Below are 27031 nucleotides of genomic sequence, written 5' to 3'. Positions count from 1 at the left end.
AATCCTCTGTCCTTTCACTTCATTTAGGCAACAGATTTTTGATTGCCCCTAAATGTGGGCACCATCTAGTGGCGTTATGGAGATATTGCAGCCAGTTTTGAACATTTCTGCAGAACGCGCATCTCGTTCCCAGACACCTTGCGCCTGGGTAAGAGGCTAGCAGAAAACTAAACAATATATCACTGGAAGAATACAAATACGCCATTTTAATTTGTTCTAATATGAGACGAAAGAACATTATGGGCAACAATTTGGTAAAATGGCTTAGCGTGCCGAGTTTGATTTTCGGGTATGTTAAAACTCAAAATGGCATAGATTATAGAGATTACAGGTGGCCTGTTTATTTGACCACTTCTATCCCCTCTAGAAACATTAGGATTTAGGTTTGTCAATTTTTTGGGATATGGGTGAAGCTTGCCTCTGTAACAGTGTAGGTTCCGTCCCTCTCTTCGCCCCAACCCGGGCTCCTTGCACACATCAACAACTGACACCCCACGAAGCATCGTTACCCATCGCGCCACAAAAGCCGCGGCCCTTGCAACGCAAGGGGCAACCCTACTTCAAGTCTCAGAGCGAGTGACGTCACCGATTGAAACGCTATTAGCGCGCACCACCGCTAACTAACTAGCCATTTCACATCGGTTACACTCACCCCCCCTTTGACCTCCTCCTTTTCCGCAGCAACCAATGATCCGGGTCACGGCACCAATGTAACAGTGTAGGTTCCGTCCCTCTCTTCGCCCCAACCCGGGCTCGAACCAGGGACCCTTGCATTTCACATCGGTTACACCTCTAAACGAATGTGAGAATACCGTGTTTAACCTTGCAAGACTATCTAGGGTGAGGCTTGAGAATCCTCTATGATAAAAACTGAGAGTAAAAGAATTGGACCATAGTTCTTAACCATTTTGCTTTAATTTAGAAATCCTTTCTTAGCAATGACCATGAAGGAAAGGAGACCACAAAGAAGACTCAGTGTTTACAGATTATAATTTGGCTACTAAACATCAAAGTAACCCCATTGGCAGAGTATTCTATCACCTCTGAGTAATCTAACAGCCAACCTGAGGGGACAGGAGTATGGGATATATATATATATATATATATATATAATATTTGTTTGTTATTTAGATGAACAATTTGACTATGCTCCCATATCTCTCGTTTTGGGAGAGAGCAGTGATGTTCCGTCAGCACTTCTATCACAAGAGGGCGCAAGAGTACTAGTAAACTGAGAACTCAGACTGCCCTTCACACAAGGACATTATACACTGAGTGTACAAAACATTAGGAACTATTCTTTCCACGACAGACTGACCAGGTGAATCCAGGTGGAAGCTAAGATCCTTTATTAATGTCACCTGTTAAATCCACTTCAATCAGTGTAGATGAAGGGGAGGAGACAGGTTAAAGAATACGTTTTATGCTTTGAGACAATTGAGACTTGGATTGTGTATGTATGCCATTCAGAGGGTGAATGGGCAAGACAAAAGATTGAAGTGGCTTTGAACATGGTATGGTAGTAGGTGCCAGGTGCATCGGTCAACAGTTTCCCATGTGTATCGAGAATGGTCCACCATCTAAAGGACTTCCAGCCAACTTGACACAACTGTGGGAAGCATTGCAGTCAACATGGGCCAGCATCCCTGTGGAACGCTTTCAACACCTTGTAAAGTCCATGCCCCAACGAATTGAGGCTGTTCTGAGGGCAAAAGGGGCTGCAAATCAATATTAGCAAGGTGTTCCTAATGTTTTGTACACTGTGTAGGTTGGTCTATTCTATCAACCCTGACAACCAGGTTTCTCATGTCAATCAAAAACCTTGCACTGCAAGAATACACATTTGGATTCATGTGCTCAACAAATCAATACAGTTTAAACTAGTTATCCACTGCATCAATTCAAACAGTGACTTGCAATTACTTTGTGAATCTGTAGTATTTTTATTTTACTGGTCACAAGGAATATGTGGCAGGATTCAAGACAGTAGTCTTGTCTAATACTTAATTAGATGCTTGATTGCACACAAACAGTGCATGAAATAAACCACAAACATAGAACATCTCTTATTTTTACAGACTCACCCAGCATGCCCTGGTTAGAGGAGTGAGGGAGGGGATTATGTATTATAACAAAGTAACATTAGGCCATCAACCAAATTATAAACCATAAGGAAGTATAACAAGTGCTTTGTCTCCCTCCCAGCACCATGACTACGTGAACAGTTGTCATCGTTAGATTAGGCTTGGCAGTGATATAGAAGCTTATTCTGTTGCTATGGTCAGGCTGGTTGGGGCATAGTATGGTATACAGTCAGATCAAATTATTGGCACCCTTGATAAAGCTGAGAAAAAAGACTGTTTAAAATGAATAATAGCAATTGTATTAGTATAAAATAATATAATTGTACCTTTTTTTAGCATACAATATAGCTCAGTATTTGTATTATAATTATTTTATAGTATATTTTGCTCATCTTTATCAAGGGTGCCAATAATGGACCTTACTGTATATAGGGTATAGCCAGTTCCATTTGTGCTTTATCCAATGCCTCTATCAATAATTATCATACCATCCATGCTTGATGGCGTGCATGGCAACAAATGTCAGAGGAGTTGGCTAAGCACAAGCAGATCTTGGGTTGGGTGGAGCAGTAATACAAACCTCGAGCAGTTGCTATGTTGAGGAATCGGTAGACTGCTAGAGTCCCATGGGAGTTGTCAGTCAAGGTCTTTGTGAACATGACTGTTAGCGTGCTAGAATAATATTAATTCAGCCAACTCCTCTCACTCGCAACATATTCACAGAGAGCCCTATATGAGGCCCTAAGAATGGCATGGTAGATTGCGCTGGCTCTCCAGTAAAGTCTGTCACCGTTCAGTGCTGTCTACGGGGCTGGCAATGGTATGCTCTACTTAGCATTTGAGAACAATCTACATAACATCCATTCCAAGAGTCCACTTTCCATCTAGAAAGACCTCTTGTTCCATATATAAACATGTAAGGGATTAAAAAAAAAAAAACTTTATTTAACTAGGCAAGTCAGTTAAGAACAAATTCTTATTTACAATGACGGCCTACTGGGGAACAGTGGGTTAACTGCCTTGTTTAGGGGCAGAATTACAGATTTTTACCTTGTCAGCTCGGGGATTCAATCCAGCAGCCTTTCTGTTACTGGGCCAACACTCTAACCACAAGGTTACCTGCAGCCCCAGTCAAAGATCGGCATATTAATAATAAGTAAGGGGTTATGGTTGTTAAACCTTTTACAGAAAATGTTGCATAGGCTACTGGTGTTCAGTTTGGAGAGCCATGGATTCAAGAGATATTCCGTTCTAGAATGCATCTGTGTATGATCTGAAGTATCACATGTGAGTTGAGGACTCCCTTTGGTTCAACTCTCTCCATTTGATAAATCCTGATATTCATATTATTCAGGCTAGATTATTACATCCAATTTAGATTCCTATTCGCGATTGAACTCCAATATCATCTACTATCCAACTTGTTACAAAAACATTTATCAGTTGCTATTCGATTCAGTCAGTTCCTATTCAGTGTAATGCCTTTATTTTAATTAGGGCCTAAAATGTTCAGGATTAAATCAAAGTAAATTTCTATCATATCAATTTACTCAATTATTGCTGATCGCAGAAGCTGCCATTCTGTTTTCATAGCTAACCGACGTCTTGTTGTAGCTTTAGGTCTTCAGGACCTTGGATAGCGCTTTAGCACTGCTGACTGGTAGTTGTAGTTTTCAATGTTTTGGACCAATGAGAGAGGGGATGCCACAGACATAAATACATCAATACCCATAAACCTGTGTAGCTGGCCGCTTAACGTCGGCGGCAGGGCAGGGGTGGCTCACAGAGCGACGTGGTAATAGCATTTCGAAAATAGAGAGGGGCTGTTCTGAAAAATATTACCTTAATACTTGATGGGGAAAGTCTCCATTACGTTACTACATTAATATTAATACGAAATGAATAACACAGTACTAGACCTCTGCTCAGTTTTCCACCCCGGTTTATCATAGGCGTCGCCTGTCATTCGCCCATGTGAGTAATAGGCTTCTGTCGCTTGCCGCCCGGAATCCCTATTTTCATCAATCCATTTGAGATGCGGGAGATGCGACGGAGTCGCGCGGTGAGCGACTGTGTTTTGAAACCCATAGATTGTTTGCCTCTGCACGGAAGTTATCATATAATTTGCATTTTGGGACGCCTTCACTCTGACAGCGGCGAACCAGCTGTGGCTGTCAGACAGTTTGCACTCTGTCGGAGTGATTTGCAGTGAAAATCCGTAATTCCTCACAATACTTCGACTCTTGGATTTACTTAAACCAGATTTGTCAATTGACGACAGACAGATTGCATGTTCGCCCTATTTTCTACGTGTTTGTTTGATTGAAATGTTTAGTTGTTTGTTATTGTCTTGGGAATTGTATAAAACCGTAGTAACTATGGCTGGTGTTACAGTTGAGGATTAGTGTCCGGATTATATTTCAGCAGCAGCCGAGTCCTCTAGCAGTTGTGTTCATTTGCTGTTTGTTTATTTGGCCAGTTCTTCTGTTTTCGTTGTCATTTGAAAAGGAACCCATTTTAAATACATACAAAACAGCATTTAATGTGGAGTAAATTAACTTTAGTAAGACATAATGGTAAGAGCGAAAAAATATTTTTGGGATTATGAAAATAATGCATTAATTGACAGTCTCTAAGAGTAGCCTAACATAGTAACCATTCAGGCAACACAGTTTTTAAAAACCAAAATTATGAATAGATCTGAGGTGTGTGGTGTCGTGTCCTTGCTGGTGTTTCTTCAAAACGCAATGTGCACATCTGCTGTAGAATGCGGGAATTAATTTTAAGATCGATAGCCTAGACTACAGGAAAATGTCATCTGTTAGGATTTTTCAAATTTTATCAGTGAGTTTTCCATAAACTTTGCATATGCATGTCTGCGGTCCGTGTTGTCGTGTAGCCTACTTTAGAGTGGAATAATTCACAAAACAAACAAGTTGTCAAATATAATGGCGGATCGGACTGCTCCGCGTTGCCAATTGAGATTAGAATGGATCTACGGGTACAGAGGGCATCAATGCCGAAACAACCTGTACTATACCGCTGGGAAAGAAGTGGTCTATTTCGTGGCTGGAGTCGGCGTGGTTTACAATACCAGAGAACACACTCAGAAGTTCTACCTGGGTCACAACGATGACATTATAAGGTGAGTGTTACTTGGAATATATCTCTTTAACTACAGCCTAACAACACCAACAAGTATGTCGTAGAGTGCGTACAAAATCCGCACAAGTGTAAAATATGTATAATTTCAAATCAAAGTTTATTTTTCTCATACACAGATTTGCAGATGTTATCGCAGGTGCAGCTAAATGCTTCTAGCACCAACAGTGCAGTAATGCATAGCAATACAAAACAATACACACATAATCAAAAAAGTAAAAAGAAAGAAATTAAGAAATATTAGAATGAGCAATGTCAGTGTCCAGAATAAAAATATAGTCCTATATATATATATAATGGTGTGTATAGACAGTATGGACATTATATGAATAGAAAAGGTGTGTACAGCATTAGTTATATAGGAGGATCCATGACTAGAATACAGTATATACATATAAAGTGGGTAAAACAGTATGTAAACATTATTAAAATGACCAGTGTTCATTGACTATGTACATAGGGCAGCAGTCTCTAAGGTGCAGGGTAGAGTACCTGGTGGTTGCTAAGTGACTACGGTTCACATAGCCCATCAACTTTAAAGCATAACATTTCCTCTGTCCCTCTCTTAGCTAGTTATCAAAATCACATCACAAAATCATTATCAAAATCACATTTTATTTAATCTGTGGATCTCAATGAATAGCTTAATTAAAGCAATAAATTGACTCATGGCATCACTCCAGTGTTGCGCTGTCCAGTGGCCATGTGAGCCGTCACTGTGCAGATGTAATGTGTAGCCTCGCCTGTCCAGAGAGCCTATAACCCGAGGGAGTCATTGCAAGAATTCTATTCTGAGATCATACTATTTGTACTATGACTTTCCTTAGATCTCTCATCACGTCTACCTATGTCAAAATAGCCATTTCAGTGCCACCAGTTGGTGGACAGCTCCTTGCTTTTTGAGTCAGCAACCATGATGATTTGAAAGCATGGTGCTGGCCCACAGTTCCTCACTCCAATAGTTATTCAAGAGCCAAAAAGGCCCTTAAAAGCTCTTGTCTCCCTTGGATGCCTGCAACTCTGGCAGCAGTGCCCCCTGTAAAAGCACACACTGGAGAGGGGTTGAGGCTGGGGGATGTGTGAAATGTATAGTTCTTGGTTCTGTATGCAAATATAGTATTTTTTTGAGAGCATGAGCTGGCAGTGCAGATGGTCTTTGTTGTGGTTCAGCGATAGCAAGCCAAGCTGGTGCCAGCAAACCACAGTAACAATCCAAACACAAACATGAATAGCCCTGGTCTGTAGTTGTCCTCAGTCATGCTTGAAACTACAAGGCTCTCTGCAAAGCCACTGTTCATAGCTAGTCAATGCAAAGTCCTCCTCAGGTCACAGAGCACAATCAAACTGGTTGAGGCCTAGAGTGCTGGTGAGATTGTACACCAATCCATCCTCATCTCCTTTGGTAACAATAACATTTGAGTCATTTAGCAGACTTACAGAAGCAATCAGGGTTAAGTGCCTTGCTCAAGGGCACTTCGACATATTTTTCACCAAGTCGGCTCATGGATTCTAAATAGCGACCTTTCGGTTACTGGCCCAACGCTCCTAACCGCTAGGCTACCAGCCTTGTTGAAAGGGTTTTAAATAGTGCACTGTTATTGCTCTCCACTCTGTCAGGGAATCATTCTACTGCAGACACTTTATCACAGTCGTTGTATTGATGGATTAGGTCTGTAATTGCGCCAGTCATATTGATTAATTAAATCCATGTTGGGCCTATAATTTCTGAAAAAAGGCCTTTTCAGTGGACACTCCCTGCTGTTGAACAGTTATTACAAGTCTCCATGGCCAGAACTGAAGAAAAAAAAACGTGATTTGTAACACAATTGGGCCTACTCCCCTTCAGACATATATAGATCTAGATATAGTGGATTTGTTTAGTGATGCACTTTTATTGAATAGTTCATTAAAACATGTTTATGCCTGTTACACATTCTCTAGTCATACACTCAATATTGAGGGTAGCTGGAGCACTGGACCCAGATGTTCTGGGAAACCATTGAAACAGCCAGAACCTGAACTTGGAGAGACCCCATTTGCATGATCAATGGATGTGATTAATTAGAATGTCCAGTATACAGATCAGCTTTATCTACATAGAAGTGTTGGTACCTTTCCCATGTTTCGGAAAGAGCTGGAAAGCCTATTTCGATGTACCATGTTAAATGTGCTACTTTATGTTATTTCCATGTAGCCTAAAATACTGTAAGTTTTATCTCAAAATCTGTGAGTGATATACAAGTATTGCGGATTTCTCCAAACGGGTCCTCACGAGTGGCGCAGCGGTCTAAGGCACTGCTTGAGGCATGAGGCATCACTACCGACCCGGGTTCGATCCCAGGCTATGACACAACCGGCCGTGACCGGGAGTCCCATAGGGCGGCACACAATTGGCCCAGCTTCGTCCGGGTTAGGGGAGGGTTTGGCCGGGGGGGGCTTTATTTGGCTCATCGTGCTCTAGTGACTCCTTGTGGTGGGCCGTGCGCCTGCAGGCTGACTTCAGTTTTAAACAGGTTGTCCTTGGTGTTACTTTGCTAAGACATCCTCAAGATCAACATCCTCTTTAGAATCATGAAATGAGGACCCAGAGTGAGTTAAGATGTCATTAAATCAGACCTACTTTGTGCCACAGCTCCATGAAGGCTGAAGGGGTTTACACAGTCACAAGTTTCCGGAGTTTGACTATCTTGAACTCACACAGGGTGCAGTTATTTTAAAAGAACCCTCTGGCATCATCTCAACAGAGGCAGAAGTCTCCCCACTGACTTTGATTGCGTTCAACTATGAATATGAAGAGGAAGAGAAAGCATTGAGCTTATATGATTGACATGTACAGGTAAATGAGTGTTATTATCCTGTGGGACCATGGTCTTGAAACAGGCCTTAATGGCCTCTTAAATCTCCACCTAATACAGCCAGAAGACGACTGGCCACCCCTCGGTGCCTGGTTCCTCTCTAGGTTTCTTCCTAGGTACCTGCCTTCTAAGGAGTTTTTCCAAGCCACTGTGCTTCTACATCTGCATTGTTTGTTCTTTGGGGTCTGAGGCTGGGTATTGGTAAAGCACTTTGTGACATCTGCTGATGTAAAAAGGACATCAAATAAATTTGATTTATTGATTGACCAGTTTGCATTGAGTGCATCTGAAAGTGAAATGTGTCAGTCTGTTAAAAATATGGCTTGTGGGTGGGGGGTGATGAGGTTCATGTATGTGTGTCCCTGTGTCATTGTCTATGTATGTGCATGCATATGGTGTCTATACTCCTGCCTGTGTTTCCACATCTGTGCATTTGTGTGTGTCCATGCAGGCAGATACGTTTTTGCAGAGGGATGGTTAGGGAGTCATTATAGGAATACCAATAATGTACCCCCTGCTCCATGGCTTGTACACGTCACATGCATTTTCAATATCACAGTACATACCTTAAGGTCGTTTCCATTTTCCAATTTGAGCTCAACATTATTATTTCTTGGCGTAGGGATGTGCTGCTGTCTGTCTGCTGCCTACTCTAATTGAAGTTGAATTGAAGTCTGGTCCTCACGCTGTGATTGGCTATGTGGTCTCAAGTTAACCCTACCTTAGGACTCTTCTTTTCAAGAGGACACACTCCAGTGTCCTCTATGAGAGGCTTTAGAATTACCCAGCCACTTTCAGTACTATTTCAGACCTAATCTCCTTTTTTCCATGTACCCTTGCAACAAAATAGTCACCATTGTAGTTGCCTTTATCCAAATCTCTCGTGGACAGACTACATAAACACATCTGACCAAATTATGCCCGATTTTAGTTCTGGGTTAACCGAGATTACCTTTACCCTAATGCTGTGGTACTGTGATGTGACACAGAGACACCCAGTGTTGGAGTCAGTGAAGGGCACAGTACAAAATGATGTGTAATTACAGTGGTTTTAAGGACAACAGGTTCTTGAATGCTCTCCATCTAAACAGCTGTATCCTTAAGGTAATACCAACGTATGGAGATCAAATCAAAGTTTATTTGTCACGTGCGCCAAATACAACAGGTGTAGACCTTACAGTGAAATGCTTACTTACAGGCTCTAACCAATAGTGCATAAAAGGTATTAGGTGAACAATAGGTAGGTAAAGAAATAAAACAACAGTAAAAAGACAGGCTATGTACAGCAGTGAGGCTATAAAAGTAGCGAGGCTACATACAGACATGCATGCCCTTAGCAGATACAAAAGAGCAATCAAAAAAGGGAAGAAAAAAAGCTCTTGCTAAACTCACAGGTTCAGTTGTGAGTTATTCTTATGTGTCTTTCTGTCTGGAAGTGACTGGTGCTTGTGGCCCCGGCTGGTGTGTTTCACAGTGCCGTACCCTTGGCTGGCGTCCCCTGCCTGGCCCCGGACGGGCTGTGCCACTGCTTCCTCTCATGCTCTGGTTCTCTGTCCTCCCTCTGCTGTCCCATTTCCGTCAGTGCTGCAGGGCAGAACCCGGCTCCGGATGCATCTGTCACTGCCAGCCAGACAGAAGTAGGAAGAACCGGGTCACAACCACACTTTCATACAGCCCTTTCATGCTCAGACAAGCAAGTTGTCACGCCCTGACCATAGAGAGCCCTTGGTTCTCTATGGTATAGTAGGTCAGGGCATGACTGGGGGTGTTCTATGTTGTTTATTTCTATGTTGGTGTGCTTGGTATGGTTCCCAATCAGAGGCAGCTGTTTAGCGTTGTCTCTGATTGGGGATCATATTTAGGCAGCCATTTCCCCACTGTGTTTTGGTGGGATCTTGTTTCTGTGTAGGTGCCTGTTTGCACTTCACTGTCTTCACGTTTTGTTTGATCATTTATTGTTTTTGTATTTTGCTAAAGTTTCACGTTATAATAAAGATGTGGAACGCTACTCACGCTGCGCCTTGGTCCAATCATTACGACGATCGTGACACAAGTCTTTAAACTAGACCTTTACAGTCTACTGTCACATTCACACTCCACAGTCTAGTCTTGAAGGGTGGCTGGTAGCCTAGCGGTTAGAGTGTTGGGCCAGTAACCAAAGGGTTGCTGGTTCAACTATCTGAGCCGACATGGTGAAAAATCTGCCGATGTGCCCTTGAGCAAGGCACTTAACCCTAATTTGCTACAGGTGTGCTGTACTACTATGGCTGAACCTGTAAAACAAACACATTTCATTGCATCTATCTGGTGTATGTGACAATCATTATTGACATTTTTTTTATTTTTATTGCCAAATCTTTATATAGCCTAGTCACAAGCTATTACAACTATTTTACTACTTATCAACCAGCTGGAATCTTACACCAGGATGTCATTCAATTACGCTAGTGCAATGACATGGTTGATTATATTTGTTTTATGTAGTATCGCTGATTGAAAAGGCTAGTAGTGAAAATACAAAGGCCCTGTCAACCTCTCCCCAGCACTGCCCCATCCTGTCTCCTCCTCATGACCTTTGCATACATTACTGGGGCTGACTGGGACACCACAATATCAGCTTTATTAGAAAAAGCACGCTGAGACTGGGAGATGGGCACGGATTGCCGATGGTGTGTGTCTTTGTGTGTGGGAGGGGGTGGGGGGGTGGCTGGTGTCATTAATCAGGGTTAATGACTGGATCAGAGGCGGATGGATAGCTGCTCCCATGATGCTCCATTAACACCAGGCTGGGCTCTAAGTGCTCCTGATTTCACGGAGCTGAAGACTTCAAATGAGCCGCTGACCTTTACTGGCTCACCTCTCTGCCTCTCTAGAATATGGAGTCCTTTGAAAAATAGATGGGTGGATAGGGAAAGAAAATGTGTAGTCATAGAATTTTCTCTCAGTGGTAATGCATGTTTTCTTTTATGTTAATTGGACTTGATAATGATTGGTAATGTTACAGTATATTAAAACAGGATTTAATAAAAGGTGCTGGGATATTCCATTGGTTGTCTGTGTAGCTGGGCCCAGCTGTCTCACAAACACACATTGTAACTGCATGGGTGGTTATGACAACATATTGATTACGTTGATGACACATCGATTATATACTTTGTTGACACACTGCTCCGCCAAGACACACATTCATATCATATGGCTACAGGTTCAACTGCCTCACCTAATGCCCATTCTTGTGGGAAGCTGCTATAGACCACCAAGTGCTAACAGTCAGTATCAGGATAACATGTTTGATAATGTATGTGATATCAACATAGAGGTATATTTTCTGGATGATTTAAATATTGACTGGCTTTCATCAAGCTGCCCACTAAAGAAAAAGCTTCAAACTGTAACCAGTGCCTGCAACCTGGTTCAGGTTATCAGTCAACCTACCAGGGTAGGTACAAACAGCACAGAAATGAAATCATCAACATGTATTGATCACATCTTTACAAATGCTGCAGAAATATGCTTGAAAGCAGTATCCAGATCCATTGGATGTAGTGATCACAATATAGTAGCCATATCTAGGAAAACCAATGTTTCAAAGGCTGGGCCTAATATAGTGTATAAGAGGTCATACAATAAGTTTTCTAGTGATTCCTATGTTGTTGATGTAAAGAATATGTGTTGGTCCGTGGTACGTAATGAGGAGCAAACAGACGTTGCACGACACATTTATAAAATTGTTATCCCAGTTACTAATAAACATGTACCCATTAAGAAAATGACTGTAAAAACTGTTAAATCCCCTTGGATTGATGAGGAATTGAAAAAATGTTATGGTTGAGAGGGATGGGGCAAAAGGAATGACAAATAAGTCTGGATGCACAACCAATTGGCAAATGTACTGCAAATTGAGAAATCATGTGACTAAACTGAATAAAAAGAAGAAACTACACTATGAAACAAAGATAATTACATAAAGAATTATAGTAAAAAGCTTTGGAGCACCTTCAATGAAATTTTGGGGAAAAAAGGCAAACTCAGCTCCATCATTCAATGAAACAGATGGCTCATTCATTACAAAACTGACTGATATTGCCAACAACTTTAATAATTTTTTCATTTCCAAGTTTATCAAACTTAGGTATGACATGCCATCAACAAACGCTGACACCACACATCCAAGTACTGTATATCTGACCAAATTATGAAAGACAAGAATTGTAATTTTGAATTCCGTAATGTGAGTGTGGAAGAGGTGAAAACATTATTGTTGTTTATCAACAATGACAAGCCACCGGGGTCTGACAACTTGGACGGACGATATTGCCACTCCTATTTGCCATATCTTCAATTTAAGCCAACTAGAAAGTGCGTTCTCTCAGGCCTGGAGGGAAGCAAAAGTCATTCCGCAATGTAAGAATAGTAACGCCCCCTTTACTAGCTCAAATAGCCGACCAATCAGCCTGTCACCAACCCTTAGTAAAGTTTTGGAAAAAAGTGTGGTTGACCAGATACAATGTTATTTTACAGTAAACAAATTGACAACAGACTTTCAGCGCTGTCACGGATCCCCCCTGTACTGCTGCTCATTCGGTTCACCAGTACCGGAGGTCGACGTCACCGGCCTTCTTGCCTGCACTGAACTGTGATATTATACACACCTAGTTCCAATTCCTCAATGATTGTAATTGTATAAATGTGCCCTCTGTTTCCCCATTGGGCTGTCGATTATTGTTCCCATGTCCTTTAGTCGTGTGAGTACCTATACGTTGTCTCAGCCTGTGCTGCGTGTTTTGTGCTTTGTGTATTACGGGTCTCGTCCCTTGTCATTCTATGAGGTTTACCCTTGCTCTTTTGTTTGGGTACATCCCAGTGTTTTGTATACATTTGTTTTGGGTGTATTAAAAACCAAGATGATGTATCCCTGCACCTGTCTCCAAAACCTTTATACCAGCGTGACAAGCATGCTTATAGGAAAGGACATTCAACAAGCACAGCACTTACACAAATTACTGATAATTGGCTGAGAAATTGATGCTAAAAATATTTTGGGTGCTGTTTTGTTAGACTTCAGTGCGACTTTTGACATTATCGATCATAGTCTGCTGCTGGAAAAACATGTGTTATGGCTTTACACCCCCTGCTATATTGTGGATAAAGAGTTACCTGTAACAGAACAGAGGGTGTTCTTTAATGGAAGCCTCTCCAACATAATCCAGGTAGAATCAGGAATTCTCCAGGGCAGCTGTCTAGGTCCCTTACTTTTTTCAATTTTTACTAACGACATGCCACTGGCTTTGAGTAAAGCCAGTGTGTCTATGTATGCTGATGACTCAACACTATACACGTCAGCTACTACAGCAACTGAAATTACTGCAACACTTAACACAGAGCTGCAGTTTATTTCAGAATGGGTGGCAAGGAATAAGTTAGTCCTAAATATTTCAAAAACTAAAAGCATTGCATTTGGGACAAATCATTCACTAAACCCTAGCCCTCAACTAAATCGTGTAATAAATAATGTGGAAATTGAGCAAGTTGAGGTGAATAAACTGCTTGGAGTAACCCTGGATTCTAAACTGTCATGGTCAAAAATATTGATACAACAGTAGCTAAGATGGGGAGAAGTCTGTCCATAATAAAGCGCTGCACTACCTTAACAGCACTATCAACAAGGCAGGTCCTACAGGCTCTAGTTGTCGCACCTGGACTACTGTTCAGTCGTGTGATCAAGTGCCACAAAGAGTGACAGGAAAATTGCAATTGGCTCAGAACAGGGCAGCACATAATATACATGTCAATCTCTCCTGGCTGAAAGTAGAGGAGAGACTGACTTCATCACTACTTGTATTTGTGAGAAGTGTTGACATGTTGAAAGCACAGAGCTGTCTGTTTAAATGACTAGCACACAGCTGAGACACCCATGCATATCCCACAAGACAGGCCACCAGAGGTCTCTTCACAGTCCCCAAGTCCAGAACAGACTATGGGAGGCACACAGTACTACAGACATATTCATACACACGCACTATACATACACATCCGTAATAAATACAAATATCATATCCTGTTCAATATTTGAAGAGTTTATTAGCAAAACACTATATCCACCAATTTTTCACATTTGTGTTTTTTCATCAGAAATTATTGCTTATGGGTACCTTCATGTATGTAAAATATTACTGTTCTCAGATTTTTAATTCATGGATTTTACAAAATGTGTTTTTTTTTTCAAAACGCTAATATCCCTGAAATTATATATTTAAACAAATACATGTCTTTCGTTGAACAACCCTTTGAAATGATTAGATAGTGAAATAACACACCGATCTCTTTCATAATTTCTTTAAACAAATAAAGCTAATTTACCAACATTTCTGAAAATGGATATATAGCGATTTGTAATGAAACTCTTAATTTGCATGCTCATGCACCATCTCAGACAGGCTTACTGTAGATCATGTCACTGCAGTGCCTTCAGAAAGTATTCACACCCCTTGACTTTTTTTGTGATTATTTTTTTTTTTGTCACTGGCCTAAACACAATACCCCATAATGTCAAAGTGGAATTATGTTTTTCAAAATTTTTACAAATGAATAAAAATGAAAAGCTGAAATGTATTGAGTCAATAAGCATTCAACCCCTTTGTTATGGCAAGCAGAAATAAATTGAGGAGTAAACATTTGCTTAACAAGTCACATAAATTGCATGGACTCTCTGTGTGCAATTGTTTTGAATGACTACCTCATCTCTGTACCACACCCAGTTTCCGGGAAGGAAACCGCTAAGGGATTTCACCATGAATGTCTATGATAGAAGAAAACTGATGATGGATCAACAACATTGTAGTTACTCCACAATACTAACCTAATTGACAGAGTGAAAAGAAGGAAACGTGCAGAATAAAAATATTCCAAAACATGCATCCTGTTTGCAACCAGGCACTAAAGCAATATGGTAAAAAATGTGGCAAAGCAATTAACTATATGTCCTGAATTCAACGTCTTATGTTTGGGGCAAATCCAATACAACAAATTACTGATTACCACTCTCCATATTTTCAAGCATAGTGGTGGCTGCATCATATTATCAATATGCTTGTAATTATAAGAACTGGGGAGTTTCAAGATAAAAAAATAAATAAAATGGAGCTAAGCACAGGCAAAATCCTAAAGAGAAAACCTGGGAAATTCTGCTTTCCACCAGACATTGGGAGATTAATTCACCTTTCAGTAGAACAATAACCTAAAACACAAGGCCAAATCTAAACCTGGAGTTGCTTACCAAGAAGACAGTGAATGTTCCTAAGTGGGAGAGTTACAGTTTTGACTTAAACCTACTTGAAAATCTATGGCAAGACCTGAAAATGGTTGTCTAGCAATGATCAAACAACCAATTTCACAGAATTTGAAGAATTTTGAAAAGAATAACAGCAAATGTTGCACCATCCAGGTATGGGATGCTCTTAGAGACTTACCCAGAAAGAATCACAGCTGTGATGGCCTCCCAAGTAGCGCAGTGGTCTATGGCACTGCATCTCAGTGCTAGAGGCGTCACTACAGACCCTGGTTCAATTCCAGGCTGTATCCCAACCGGCTGTGATTGGGAGTCACATAGTGCAGCGCACAATTGGCCCAGTGTGGTTAGGGTTTGGCCGGGGTAGGCCGTCATTGTAAATAAGAATTTGTTCTTAACTGACTTGCCTAGTTAAATAAAAAATGGCTGCCAAAGGTGTTTCTACAAAGCATTGACTCAGGGGTGTGAATACTTTTGTGAATGAGATATTTCTAAAACCATGTTTCACTTTTATTATGGGGTATTGTGTATAGATGGATGGTGGAAAACATTTATTTAATCTATTTTGAATTCAGGCTGTAACACAAGTCAAGGGCTGTGAACACCTTCTGAAGGCTCTGTATCGCTCAGTGATTTCATGGTGTTTGCCCTGTTTTTTATTGACTGTATGAAGGGAATTCTTCCTGACCACATGACCCAGGAAAATCTCAGGGCCCTAATTACAATTTGTCCTGGGCAGGTCACAAGGTCAGCAATATCCCTGAGCCCCTCTAGGCCCTAGATATTAGAACAGTAGGCCTTGGATGGTTATTAGAGAGTGGTCTGTCAGGGGGCATACTAGTGACCATCCTACTAGCACTTCAGTTCTCTCACACCCTGAGAAAGGACCATGCTGAGATAATGAAGTACTGCATATAGAAGCTCTGGCTTATCTAAAGGCATTCACGTGTGTAAGATGCGTGTTCACGGTTGAGAGAAGCTGTAGGATGTTGAGGAAACTGAACTTTTGATTAACTTAAGTGCCTCTGAGGTCAAGCCATGGACATAGTCATCTTTTTTAATAGTGTTGAAGTATGTAGGATTTCATTAGGTACTGTAACAGGATGTCAAAAGCCCTATTCAAGCATGTAGTCTGATCAGCCTTGTGATTACCTGTCACAGGATAATGACCAGAGGAAATTAAGTTAAGGTCAGAATATGGCGTATCTGTAGACACAACTCTGTCACACCTTCATTTATTTGATCTCCACACCAAACGAGTAGTGGGTGAATAGCATGCTAATCTCATGCTTAAGTTCAAGGTCAAAATTTGTGTAGCGAGAGAAAGTGCATAAAAGGGAAATCCAGACAGTAGGTGAATATATCTAAGTGAGTGTCTGAGGAGTAGCTTGGGTTCCAGTTGGTTTGTACATGGCAAATCTTGTCGTTGACATTCCCAGCAAACTACGGCACAGACCATCTAAGTAGGTCTTTGATCATGAAAATCCTAATGTGTCTGTTCTTCCCTGAGCACTCTGACAGAGATGCTTATCTCGCTGTGCTGTGCTGAAATTGCACAGAATAATAGGCTTTACAGGACTGTATTTCCATCAGGAATTTTCCACTAGTACTAGAATATTCACTGGATACCTTAGGTGTGGCATCTAATAGGGAATCCTATCCACTTTGCAGGTGGTGTGATCCATTCATTATAAACGTCTGTAACATGCCAGTCATTACAGCCCAGGCTTTTTCCATAGATACTGTAATCACATACAGTATTGAGATGAATGTTTTCTGAGAGTCTTGTTAGAATGACGGATCCTCTGTTTTCCTTTGCTCTGTCTAACTTGACAGCTCTATGATATCAGTGTAATTACAGTACTCCTTCCAACACTGTCTGGTGGCAGACACTTATTGTTCTATTATTCATTAAGTGATTTAAAATGTTCGAAGGAGGAATTGCGCTCATTATAGATTAACTGAGAATATGAATGTTTTAGATTATGCCCCTTATTGCAGAATTTCAATTGATAATCGGTTCTATTTCCTGCTCCTCGTATAAAATAGGCTGTATCAAATCAAATCAAGCTTTATTTTTACAGCACATTTCAGACATGGAATGCAACTCAATGTGCTTCACAGAAAGAAAAACGAATAAAAAAAATGAAAATAAAAGCTGAAATATTTACTACACAACAAACATAAGATAATAAACAAAATACTGACAAAAACAATACGACAAAAAAAAAAAACCTACGGAAAAGCATGGCGTGTTTTAATGTCTCTTTTAAATGATATATCCCCCCCCCCCAGGTTCTCTGGCAGGCTATTCCAGAGGCTGGGGGCATAGTAACTAAAGGCTGTCTCTCCATGACTCTTGGTCCTAGGCTTTGGGATAGTTAAAAGGCCAGTGCCAGAGGACCTAAGGGACCTACTGGGTACATAACTTACAAGCATGTCTGACATGTATTGGGATGCACAATCGTGGATTGATTTAAAAACCAATAGAAACTCACAGGCAGCCAGTGCAAAGACCTTAAAAGCGGTGTAATGAGTGCTCTCCGTCTGGTCTTGGTCAGTACCCGTGCAGCAGCATTCGTTATTATGTAGACATTAGTACAGTGCTCAACGAATGACGCTCAATGAATACCTTTCCACTATGAGTTTGTCTAGCTATGTTTCTTGAGTCTTTTTGTCTCTTGACTGAGCTATCGCTGTAAGGCAAACATCTTCCTCAGGAGCAGAGGGATGTATTGAATCTTCTGAGGCAACACAAACAAAGCATCATTTCATTTTCTTCTGTTTATCTCCCCTCTGCCCTCCAAACCCTATTGAATCATTTATAAATGGGGTTATTGCTTTTTACCGTGAAAACCAGCCTCTTGGCGGAGTCCCTTTCTGCTGTTTTTAGCCTGAGCTGATTTTGTGGCAGCTATGAATAGCCGGGGTGATATTGCTATCGTTTTAGTGGAGCAGATGGTGGTTGTCCCGAGGACACAGGCTTCCAGGAGAGGAACTCACACTAATTATGAGAGGGCAAGATTACAGGAGAGTCAGACTGACATCATGAGCAGGGTGGGGGGTCAGGGAAGGGTCAGGGGAAAGAAGGAGTGGTACGGTTGTAGAGTGGATGGGTAATGCATTAGCAGTGTAGGTTGGATGAGTGTTAAGGTGAATGCTAAGTAGACCTAGGTGCCTGTTAGAGGGGGGGTGAGCGGTTGCAGTGAGATGTAGGGTTATTGTTTAGGTCATTAAGAGATTGTAGGTTATCACATCAGTGAAAATTGAAGAGCTTATACGCAAATTTTAACATTTGCATTCGTTCATCTGAAATGAATGCTCATTGGTCATTTTCTATGTTTATAAATCATGTTCTCATACTTTTAAAACATTTGACTTTAGATGTGCTTTAAAATGTGTGTTTTTTTTGGTTTTTAAAAGTGATATCCGACACTTGTTTCATACTAAAATGCACTATATCCAGAGCCATGTATTTAGAGGGTTGGGCTATTGAGGTTTCTGCATTATGATACATTTACATGACACTGCAACATTCTATGGCTGTTCAATTTGTAAGTTTCTCTAAATATTTTTTCCACACTTAGGAACGTAATCAGATCCTTATTTTATTCATTTAACCCCTGGCTTAGTCAGCCGGATGTGTTGATTGACAGCTGCCACTCTCAGCTGTTTGCGCTGTGTTAGGCTTTGTGCGCTTGTGTGTCGGGGACCTTTTGAATATGGATCCTTTTGACAGTTTATTGGAGCCTGTGATATCTGTTCCTGTTGGACTAAAGAGGAACAATTCTAAACAAGGAGAGATCCAGCGACACTCAGGTGAAGGAAAACAACCTAAGCTAATAGCCTACCAGCTGCAAACATACAGCGGGCTGTCACTCCAACAATAGGAATAAATCCATCCTTGACCGGCAAATTAATTCTGACAGACTTTCAATATCCTTATTAGTCCTTAAATCATTCCCTAAAGTGTATATAGTCAAACTCAAAAAGCTCCCTTGATTTATCCTAACAGAAAACCTGTAACCCCCCCATAAAATTGTTCCAAAAATTGCTTAAATTACCAAAAAGAAAACATTTTATACACTGCTCACCCTCTGCATAGGCTGCAATACATTGGCTATGTGATATTTGCACAATAATGTTGATCAAATTGAATATTTGTATAATTATTTATGTATCGATACTTTATCACATGTAACTGTTTAAAACCGAAATGGGAGACTTTTTAAATTGTAGTTCTGTTGTTTGAAGTGGCAAAACACGATTATTTGTCTCTCTAAAATAAAAGGATCTTGCAATATATTTCTAACAAAATTATGTCTGTTTTTTCACTAGCCCATGTCATGGTAAGATTAAAAAATAATAGCTCTATATCTCTTTCACAATATCATTTTTTTATTCATGTCAATTTACCAACATTTCTGAAAATGTTTATATCTCGTTTTTGAATGAAAATCTTCACATTTTTGTATTTGTATTTCTCTGTTAGAACTGGTTGGATCTGTGGTGTGGTACAACCAAATAAAGATGCAAGTTGGAACCAAATAAGTTTCTTGAGAGCGATGCCATAGGGGAACCATTTTAGGGTATCTGAAGAACCATAAAGGGGATGGTTCTTTGAAGAACCATACAAAAATTCTAAACCGGAAATGTTTAGGCCCTCCAGGACTGGAATTGAATAGCCCTGCTGTAGGGTTTTAAGCCTTATTTGTATATTTCCCAGGGTGCCTTTTGAGTGGATTTTAGAGTTACCAGTACCACCCATGACTGTGTTTGCTAGTGACAGAGACATGGTTGTTGCATTCATTCATTTTTGGTCCTGTTGCCTTCAACAAGTGAGGTCCTGAGTGAATATATTGTCATTACAATTACATTATTTAAGACAATACAATACATATTTCATAAGGTCTTCTTTTGATGCGGCCTAGTTTTACCCTAATACAGTGGCCTGAAACTCATAGTTTTCAGGCCTGCAAGTCACATTATGCTGCCTTGCAAAGTGATGTGTAGTCTCTTTTTACACCACTGAGTGTTAATTTAACTCTCGAATCAACACTAGAAATGTTAGACTGAAAAATCAACACTAGTTAACACGGGCCCATTTGCTGTGTGCTATGAAAGGGACACATCTGCAGGTCTTATATGTTTCAAGAACCTTTTAGAATTCTGAAAACCCGGAGATGCCACAGCAACCACTTGACTATATTATTGCCTCTTTCCATAATGTACAGAGCCTTCAGAAAGTATTCATACCCCTTGACCTATTCTACATTTTGTTGTGTTACTGCCTGAATTCAAAATTGATTAAATATACCTTTTTTTCTCACCCATCTACACACAATACCTGGCTACCCCTAACCCGGTCAACTGCCCTGCACCCCCCACAGCAACTCGCCCAAGCCTCCCCATTTCTCCTTCACCCAAATCCAGATAGCTGATGTTCTTAAAGAGCTGCAAAATCTGGACCCCTACAAATCAGCCGGGATAGACAATCTGGACCCTCTCTTTCTAAAATGATCTGCCGAAATTGTTGCAACCCCTATTACTAACCTGTTCAACCTCTCTTTCGTATCGTCTGAGATCCCCAAAGATTGGAAAGCTGCTGCGGTCATCCCCCTCTTCAAAGGGGGAGACACTCTAGACCCAAACTGCTACAGACCTATATCTATCCTACCCTGCCTTTCCAAGGTCTCCGAAAGCCAAGTTAACAAACAGATCACCAACCATTTCGAATCCCACCGTACCTTCAATGCTATGCAATCTGGCTTCCGAGCTGGTTATGGGTGCACCTCAGCCACGCTCAAGGTCCTAAACGATATAACTGCCATCGATAAGAGACAATACTGTGCAGCCGTATTCATTGACCTGGCCAAGGCTTTCGACTCTGTTAATCACCACATTCTTATCGGCAGACTCAACAGCGTTGGTTTCTCAAATGACTGCATCGCCTGGTTCAACAACTACTTCTCTGATAGAGTTCAGTGTGTCAAATCGGAGGGCCTGTTGTCCGGACCTCTGGCAGTCTCTATGGGGGTGCCACAGGGTTCAATTCTCAGGCCGACTCTCTTCTCTGTATACATCAATGATGTTGCTCTTGCTGCTGCTGATTCTCTGATCCACCTCTACGCAGACGACACCATTCTGTATACTTCTGGCCCTTCTTTGGACACTGTGCTAACTAACCTCCAGATGAGCTTCAATGCCATACAACTCTCCTTCCGTGGCCTCCAACTGCTCTTAAAGGCAAGTAAAACTAAATGCATGCTCTTCAACCGATCACTGCCGTACCTGCCCGCCCGTCCAGCATCACTACTCTGGACGGTTCTGACCTAGAATATGTGGACAACTACAAATACCTAGGTGTCTGGTTAGACTGTAAACTCTCCGTCCAGACCGACATTAAGCATCTCCAATCCAAAATTAAATCTAGAATTGCCTATTTTGCAACAAAGCATCCTTCACTCATGCTGCCAAACATACCCTCGTAAAACTGACTATCCTACCTAGCCTCGACTTAGGCGATGTCATTTACAAAATAACCTCCAACACCCTACTCAACAAATTGGATGCAGTCTATCACAGTGCCATCCGTTTTGTCACCAAAGCCCCATATACTACCCACCACTGCGACCTGTACGCTCTCGTTGGCTTGCCCTCACTTCATACTCGTCGCCAAACCCACTGGCTCCAGGTCATCTACAAGTCTTTGCTAAGTAAAGCCCCACCTTATCTCAGTTCACTGGTCCCCATAGCAGCACCCACCAGCAGCACATGCTCCAGCAGGTATATTTCACTGGTCACCCCCAGGGCCAATTCCTCGTTTGGTCGTCTTTCCTTCCAGTTCTCTGCTGCCAATGACTGGAACGAACTACAAAAATCGCTGAAGCTGGAGACTCTTATCTCCCTCACTAACCTCAAGCACCAGCTGTCAGAGCAGCTCACAGATCATTGCACCTGTGTGTAGCCCATCTGTAAATAGCCCATCCAACTACCTTACCTCCCTTACCTCATTTGCACACACTGTATATATACTTTGCTTTCTACTGTATTATTGACTGTATGTTTGTTTATTCCATGTGTAACTCTGTGTTGTTGTATGTGTCGAACTGCTTTGCTTTTTCTTGGCCAGGTCGCAGTTGTAAATGAGAACTTGTTCTCAACTGGCCTACCTAGTGAAATAAAGGTGAAATAAATAAAAAATACCCCATAATGACAATGTGAGCACATTATTCGATTTTTTTCTCTCAAATATATTGAAAATAAAATACAGAAATATCTGATTTACATAAGTATTTCCACCCATTTGCTATGACACTTCAAGTTGAGCTCAAGTGCATCCAATTTCCTTTGATCGTCCTTGAGATGTCACTACAATTTCATTAGAGTCCATCTGTGGCCAATTCAATTGTTTGGACATGATTTAGAAAGAAACATACATGCCTATATAACGTCCCACAGTTGACAGTGCATGTCCAAGCAGAAACTATACCATGAAGTCCAAGGAACTGTCTGTAGGTCTCCTAGATAGAATTGTGATAAAGCATATATCTGGGGAGGGGTATAAAACAATTTCTAGAGTGTTTCCAAGAGCATAGTGGTCTCCATCATTGGGAAATTGAAAAAATATGTAACTGCCCAGACTCTGCCTAGAGCTGGCCATCCGACCAAACTGAGCAACTGGGCAAGAAGGACCTTGGTCAGGGAGTTGACCAAGAACCGAATGGCCACTCTGACAGAACTACAGAGTTCCTTGGCTGAGATGGGAGAACCTGCCAGAAGGACAACCGTCGACAACAGCACTTAACCAATCTGGGCTTTATGGGAGAGTGGCCAGATGGCAGCCACTCCTGAGAAAAAGGCACATGACAGCAAGCCTGGAGTTTGCAAAAGGGCACATGAAAAACCTGAGATCATAAGGCAAAAGATTCTGTGGTCTGATGAGACAAAAATGTAACATTTTGGCCTGAATGCGAAGTGCTATGTCTGGAGAAAACCAGGCACAGCTCATTACCCGTCTAGCACCATCACTACCATAAAAGCATGGTAGTGGCAGCATCATGTTATGGGGATGCTTTTCAGCGGAAGGGACTGGGAGACTGGTAAGGATAGAGAGAACAACGAATGGAGCCAAATACATACACATCTTTGAGAACCTGCTTTAGAATGCAAACAACCTTAGACTTGGGGCGAAGATTTACGTTCCAACAGGACAATGACCCCAAGCATACAGCCAAAGCAACGCTGGAAAGTCCTCGAGTGGCCCAGCCAAAGCCCAGATTTGAATCCCATTGAAAATCTGTGAAAAGACGAAGGTTTTGTTCACCGACACTCTCCCATCTAACTTAACAGAGCTTGAGAAAATCTGCAAGGAAGAAACTGACAAATGCAGATGTGCAAAACTGATACAGACATACCCAAGATGATTCAAAGCTGTAGTCACAGCCAAAGGTGCTTCTACAAAGTATTGAGATTTATGAGATATTTCTGAATTTCATTTTCAATACATTTGCACAGATTTCTAAAAACATGTTCTCACTTTGTCATTATGAGGTATTGTGTGTAGATAGGTGAAAAAAAATATGTAATCCATTTTGAATTCAGGGTGTAACACAACAAAATGTGGAATAAGTGAAGGGGTATGAATACCTTCTGAAGGCACTCTACCCTTCTTCAATTTATCACAATATTGTGTTCTTAACAGAAAGCAGTATGCTACATAAGGATATATTTTGTAGGACATTTTGTTGGTTGAGGATGGTTTGCTCATGTGTAGGTGAGGTTTGTTGTGTATGTTTGCTGATATTTCACCTCTAGTTAGACTTTCAGTCTTAATCTTGATTCCTGTGTCCTTGGCTGTCCAGTTGTCAAGGCAACCATGCTGTCAGCAGGTTGGTTGTTGTTAGTGAATTGTGTGTTAGATCAGACATATTGGCTCACATTAGCTCATACTGTTCACATATGGCGCCGGCGGGCAGTGGACTTTTTTTTTTTACACGTTTATTGAAAATGAAATACAGAAATATGACATTTACGTACATAGATTGCATTACGAAAGTATTCAGACCCCTTGACTTTTTCCATTTTGTTACGTTACAGCCTTATTCTAAAATTGATTAAATATTTCTTTCCTCATCAATCTACACATAATACCCCATAACGACAAAGCAAAAACAGGTTTATAAAGTTTTCAGCAAATGTATAACAAAACAGCAACCCAGAAATACCTTATTTACGTAAGTATTCAGACCCTTTGCTATGCAATTCGAAATTGAGCTCCTGTTTCCATTGATCATCCTTGAGATGTTTCTACAACTTGATTAGAGTAAGTTAAATTGATTGGACATGATTTGGAAAGGCACACACCTATCTATATAAGGTCCCACAGTTGACAGTGCATGTCAGAGCAGAAACCAAGCCATGAGGTTGAAGGAATTGTCCATAGAGCTCCGAGACAGGATTGTGTCGAGGCACAGATCTGGGGAAGGGTACCAAAAATGTCTACAGCATTGAAGGTCCCCAAGAACATAGTGGCTTCCATCATTCTTAAATTGAAGAACTTTCGAAACCACCAAGACTCTTCCTAGAGCTTGCCGCCCAAACTGCGAAATCGGGGGAGAAGGGCCTTGGTCAGGGAGGTGACCAAGAACCTGATGGCCACTCCGACAGAGTTCCAGAGTTCCTCTGTGGAGATGGGAGAACCTTCCAGAAGGACAGCCATCTCTGCAGCGCTCCACCAATCAGGCCTTTATGGTAGAGTGGCCAGACGGAAGCCTCTCCTCAGTAAAAGGCACATGACAGCCCGCTTGGAGTTTGTCAAAAGGCACCTAAAAGGCTTTCAGACCATGATAAACAAGATTCTATGTCTGATGAAACCAAGATCGAACTCTTTGGCATGAATGCCAAGCGTTACGTCTGGAGGAAACCTGGCTCCATCCATACGGTGAAGCATGGTGGTGGCAGCATCATGCTGTGGGAATATTTTTCAGCTGCAGGGACTTGGAGACTAGTCAGGATCAAGGGAAAGATTAATGGAGCAATGTACAGAGAGATCCTTGATGAAAACCTGCTCCAGAGCATTCAGGACCTAAGACTTGGGCGAAGGTTCACATTCCAACAGGACAACGACCCTAAGCACACAGCCAAGACAAGGTAGGAGAGGCTTCAAGACAAGTCTCTGAATGTCCTTGAGTGGCCCAGTCAGAGCCCAGACTTGAACCCGATCTAACATCTCTGGAGAGACCTGAAAATAGCTGTGCAGCGACACTCCCCATCTAACCTGACAGAGCTTGAGAGGATCTGCAGAGAATAATTGGAGAAACTCTTCATATACAGGTGTGCCAAGCTCGTAGTGTCATACCCAAGAAGACTTGAGGCTGTAATCGCTGCCAAAGGTGCTTCAACAAAGTACTGAGGGAAGGGTCTGAATACTTATGTAAATTCAATATTTTTTTTATTTTTAATACATTTGCTAAAATTTCTAAAAACCTCTTTTGGCTTTATCGTTATGGGGTATTGTGTTTAGATTAATGAGGGGGGAAAAACGATTTAATCAATTTTAGAGTAAGACTGTAACGTAACAAAATGTGGAAAAAGTCAAGGGGTCTGAATACTTTCCGAATGCACTGTAACCATTTACACCGCTTTCTGGGTACGTTTCTCGGAGCTTTCCACACCTGGATTTTGCAAGATTTTCCCATTATTCATTTCAAAGTTCTTCAATCTCTGTTACATGGGTTGTTGATCATTGGTGGACAACCATTTTAAGGTCTTGCCGTAGATTTTCAAGTAGATTTAAGTCAAAACTGTAACTCTGCATCTTAGGAACATTCACTGTCTTCTTGGTTTGCAACTCCAGTGTAGATTTGGCCTTGTGTTTTAGGTTACGGTCCTGCTGAAAGGTAAATTCGTCTCCCAGTGTCTGGTGGAAAGCCAACTGAAGCAGGTTTTCCTCTAGAATTTTGCCTTTGCTTAGCCAACACAATGACCAAACATAACACTTTGTATTCAGGACATAAAGTTAATTGCTTTGCCTCATTTTTTTAAATATCACTTTATTGTGGCAGCAGTGATGCCTGGCTCTGATTTCCTTCCCCTGGGGAATTCCCTATGCCACTCTGCAGAGGAGAGGAGTGTCACATTACTGTTTGTTTGTGTGACGGGAGTCCGATACTGCAGTCCGGTCCCACTGGGACTGACTCTGTGTCCTTCACTAGCATTTTGTCTATGAATAATGCATTAGTACAATAAATGATCTCATCAATTATATAATTTGTATGCATAATGATTTTACATCTGTTATTTTATGGAGTGAAAAAAAGACAAGTTGGTTTCTCTTTAAAATACATATTTTTCTTTCTGGCTCATGTTGTTTATGTAATCTAACCACTGGTTAAAGCATAGTGTACATACTTATCAAAGAATGTCTTGAAAACCGCACAGTACTGTATGCATAACATTAAATAACCCCAACACATTCATCATGATTGTAGCTGTCAATAAATCAGAAGGTTCATCCATCAGTGACAGTACAGTCACAGTACAGTGAGTTCCTCTCAGGCTGGCTGGGCTGCCATCACACACTGCATGAATGGAGCATCTTCTGATGCATCTCTTCACGTGCAGTCCCTCTGCTCCTGCTC

At 41.2% G+C, this 27031-nt stretch overlaps 1 protein-coding gene across 2 annotated transcripts in view; it reads left to right on the top strand.

Annotated features, from left to right (window-relative positions):
- The first annotated feature begins 3857 nt into the window (after nt 1-3857).
- Nucleotides 3858-27031, top strand: part of LOC106608004 (echinoderm microtubule-associated protein-like 6) — a 92316-nt gene continuing 69142 nt past the window's right edge. For both annotated transcript variants that reach the window (XM_014205648.3, XM_082976469.1), the window contains exon 1: nt 3858-5229. In XM_014205648.3, the coding sequence (XP_014061123.3) occupies nt 5033-5229 (197 nt within the window). In that variant the 5' untranslated portion in view covers nt 3858-5032. The remainder of the gene's footprint in view (nt 5230-27031) is intronic.

This window comes from Salmo salar, chromosome 01, assembly GCF_965601325.2.
Source record: "Salmo salar chromosome 01, fSalSal1, whole genome shotgun sequence".
Lineage (NCBI taxonomy): Eukaryota > Metazoa > Chordata > Actinopteri > Salmoniformes > Salmonidae > Salmo > Salmo salar.
This window is presented reverse-complemented; position numbering and strand designations above follow the sequence as displayed.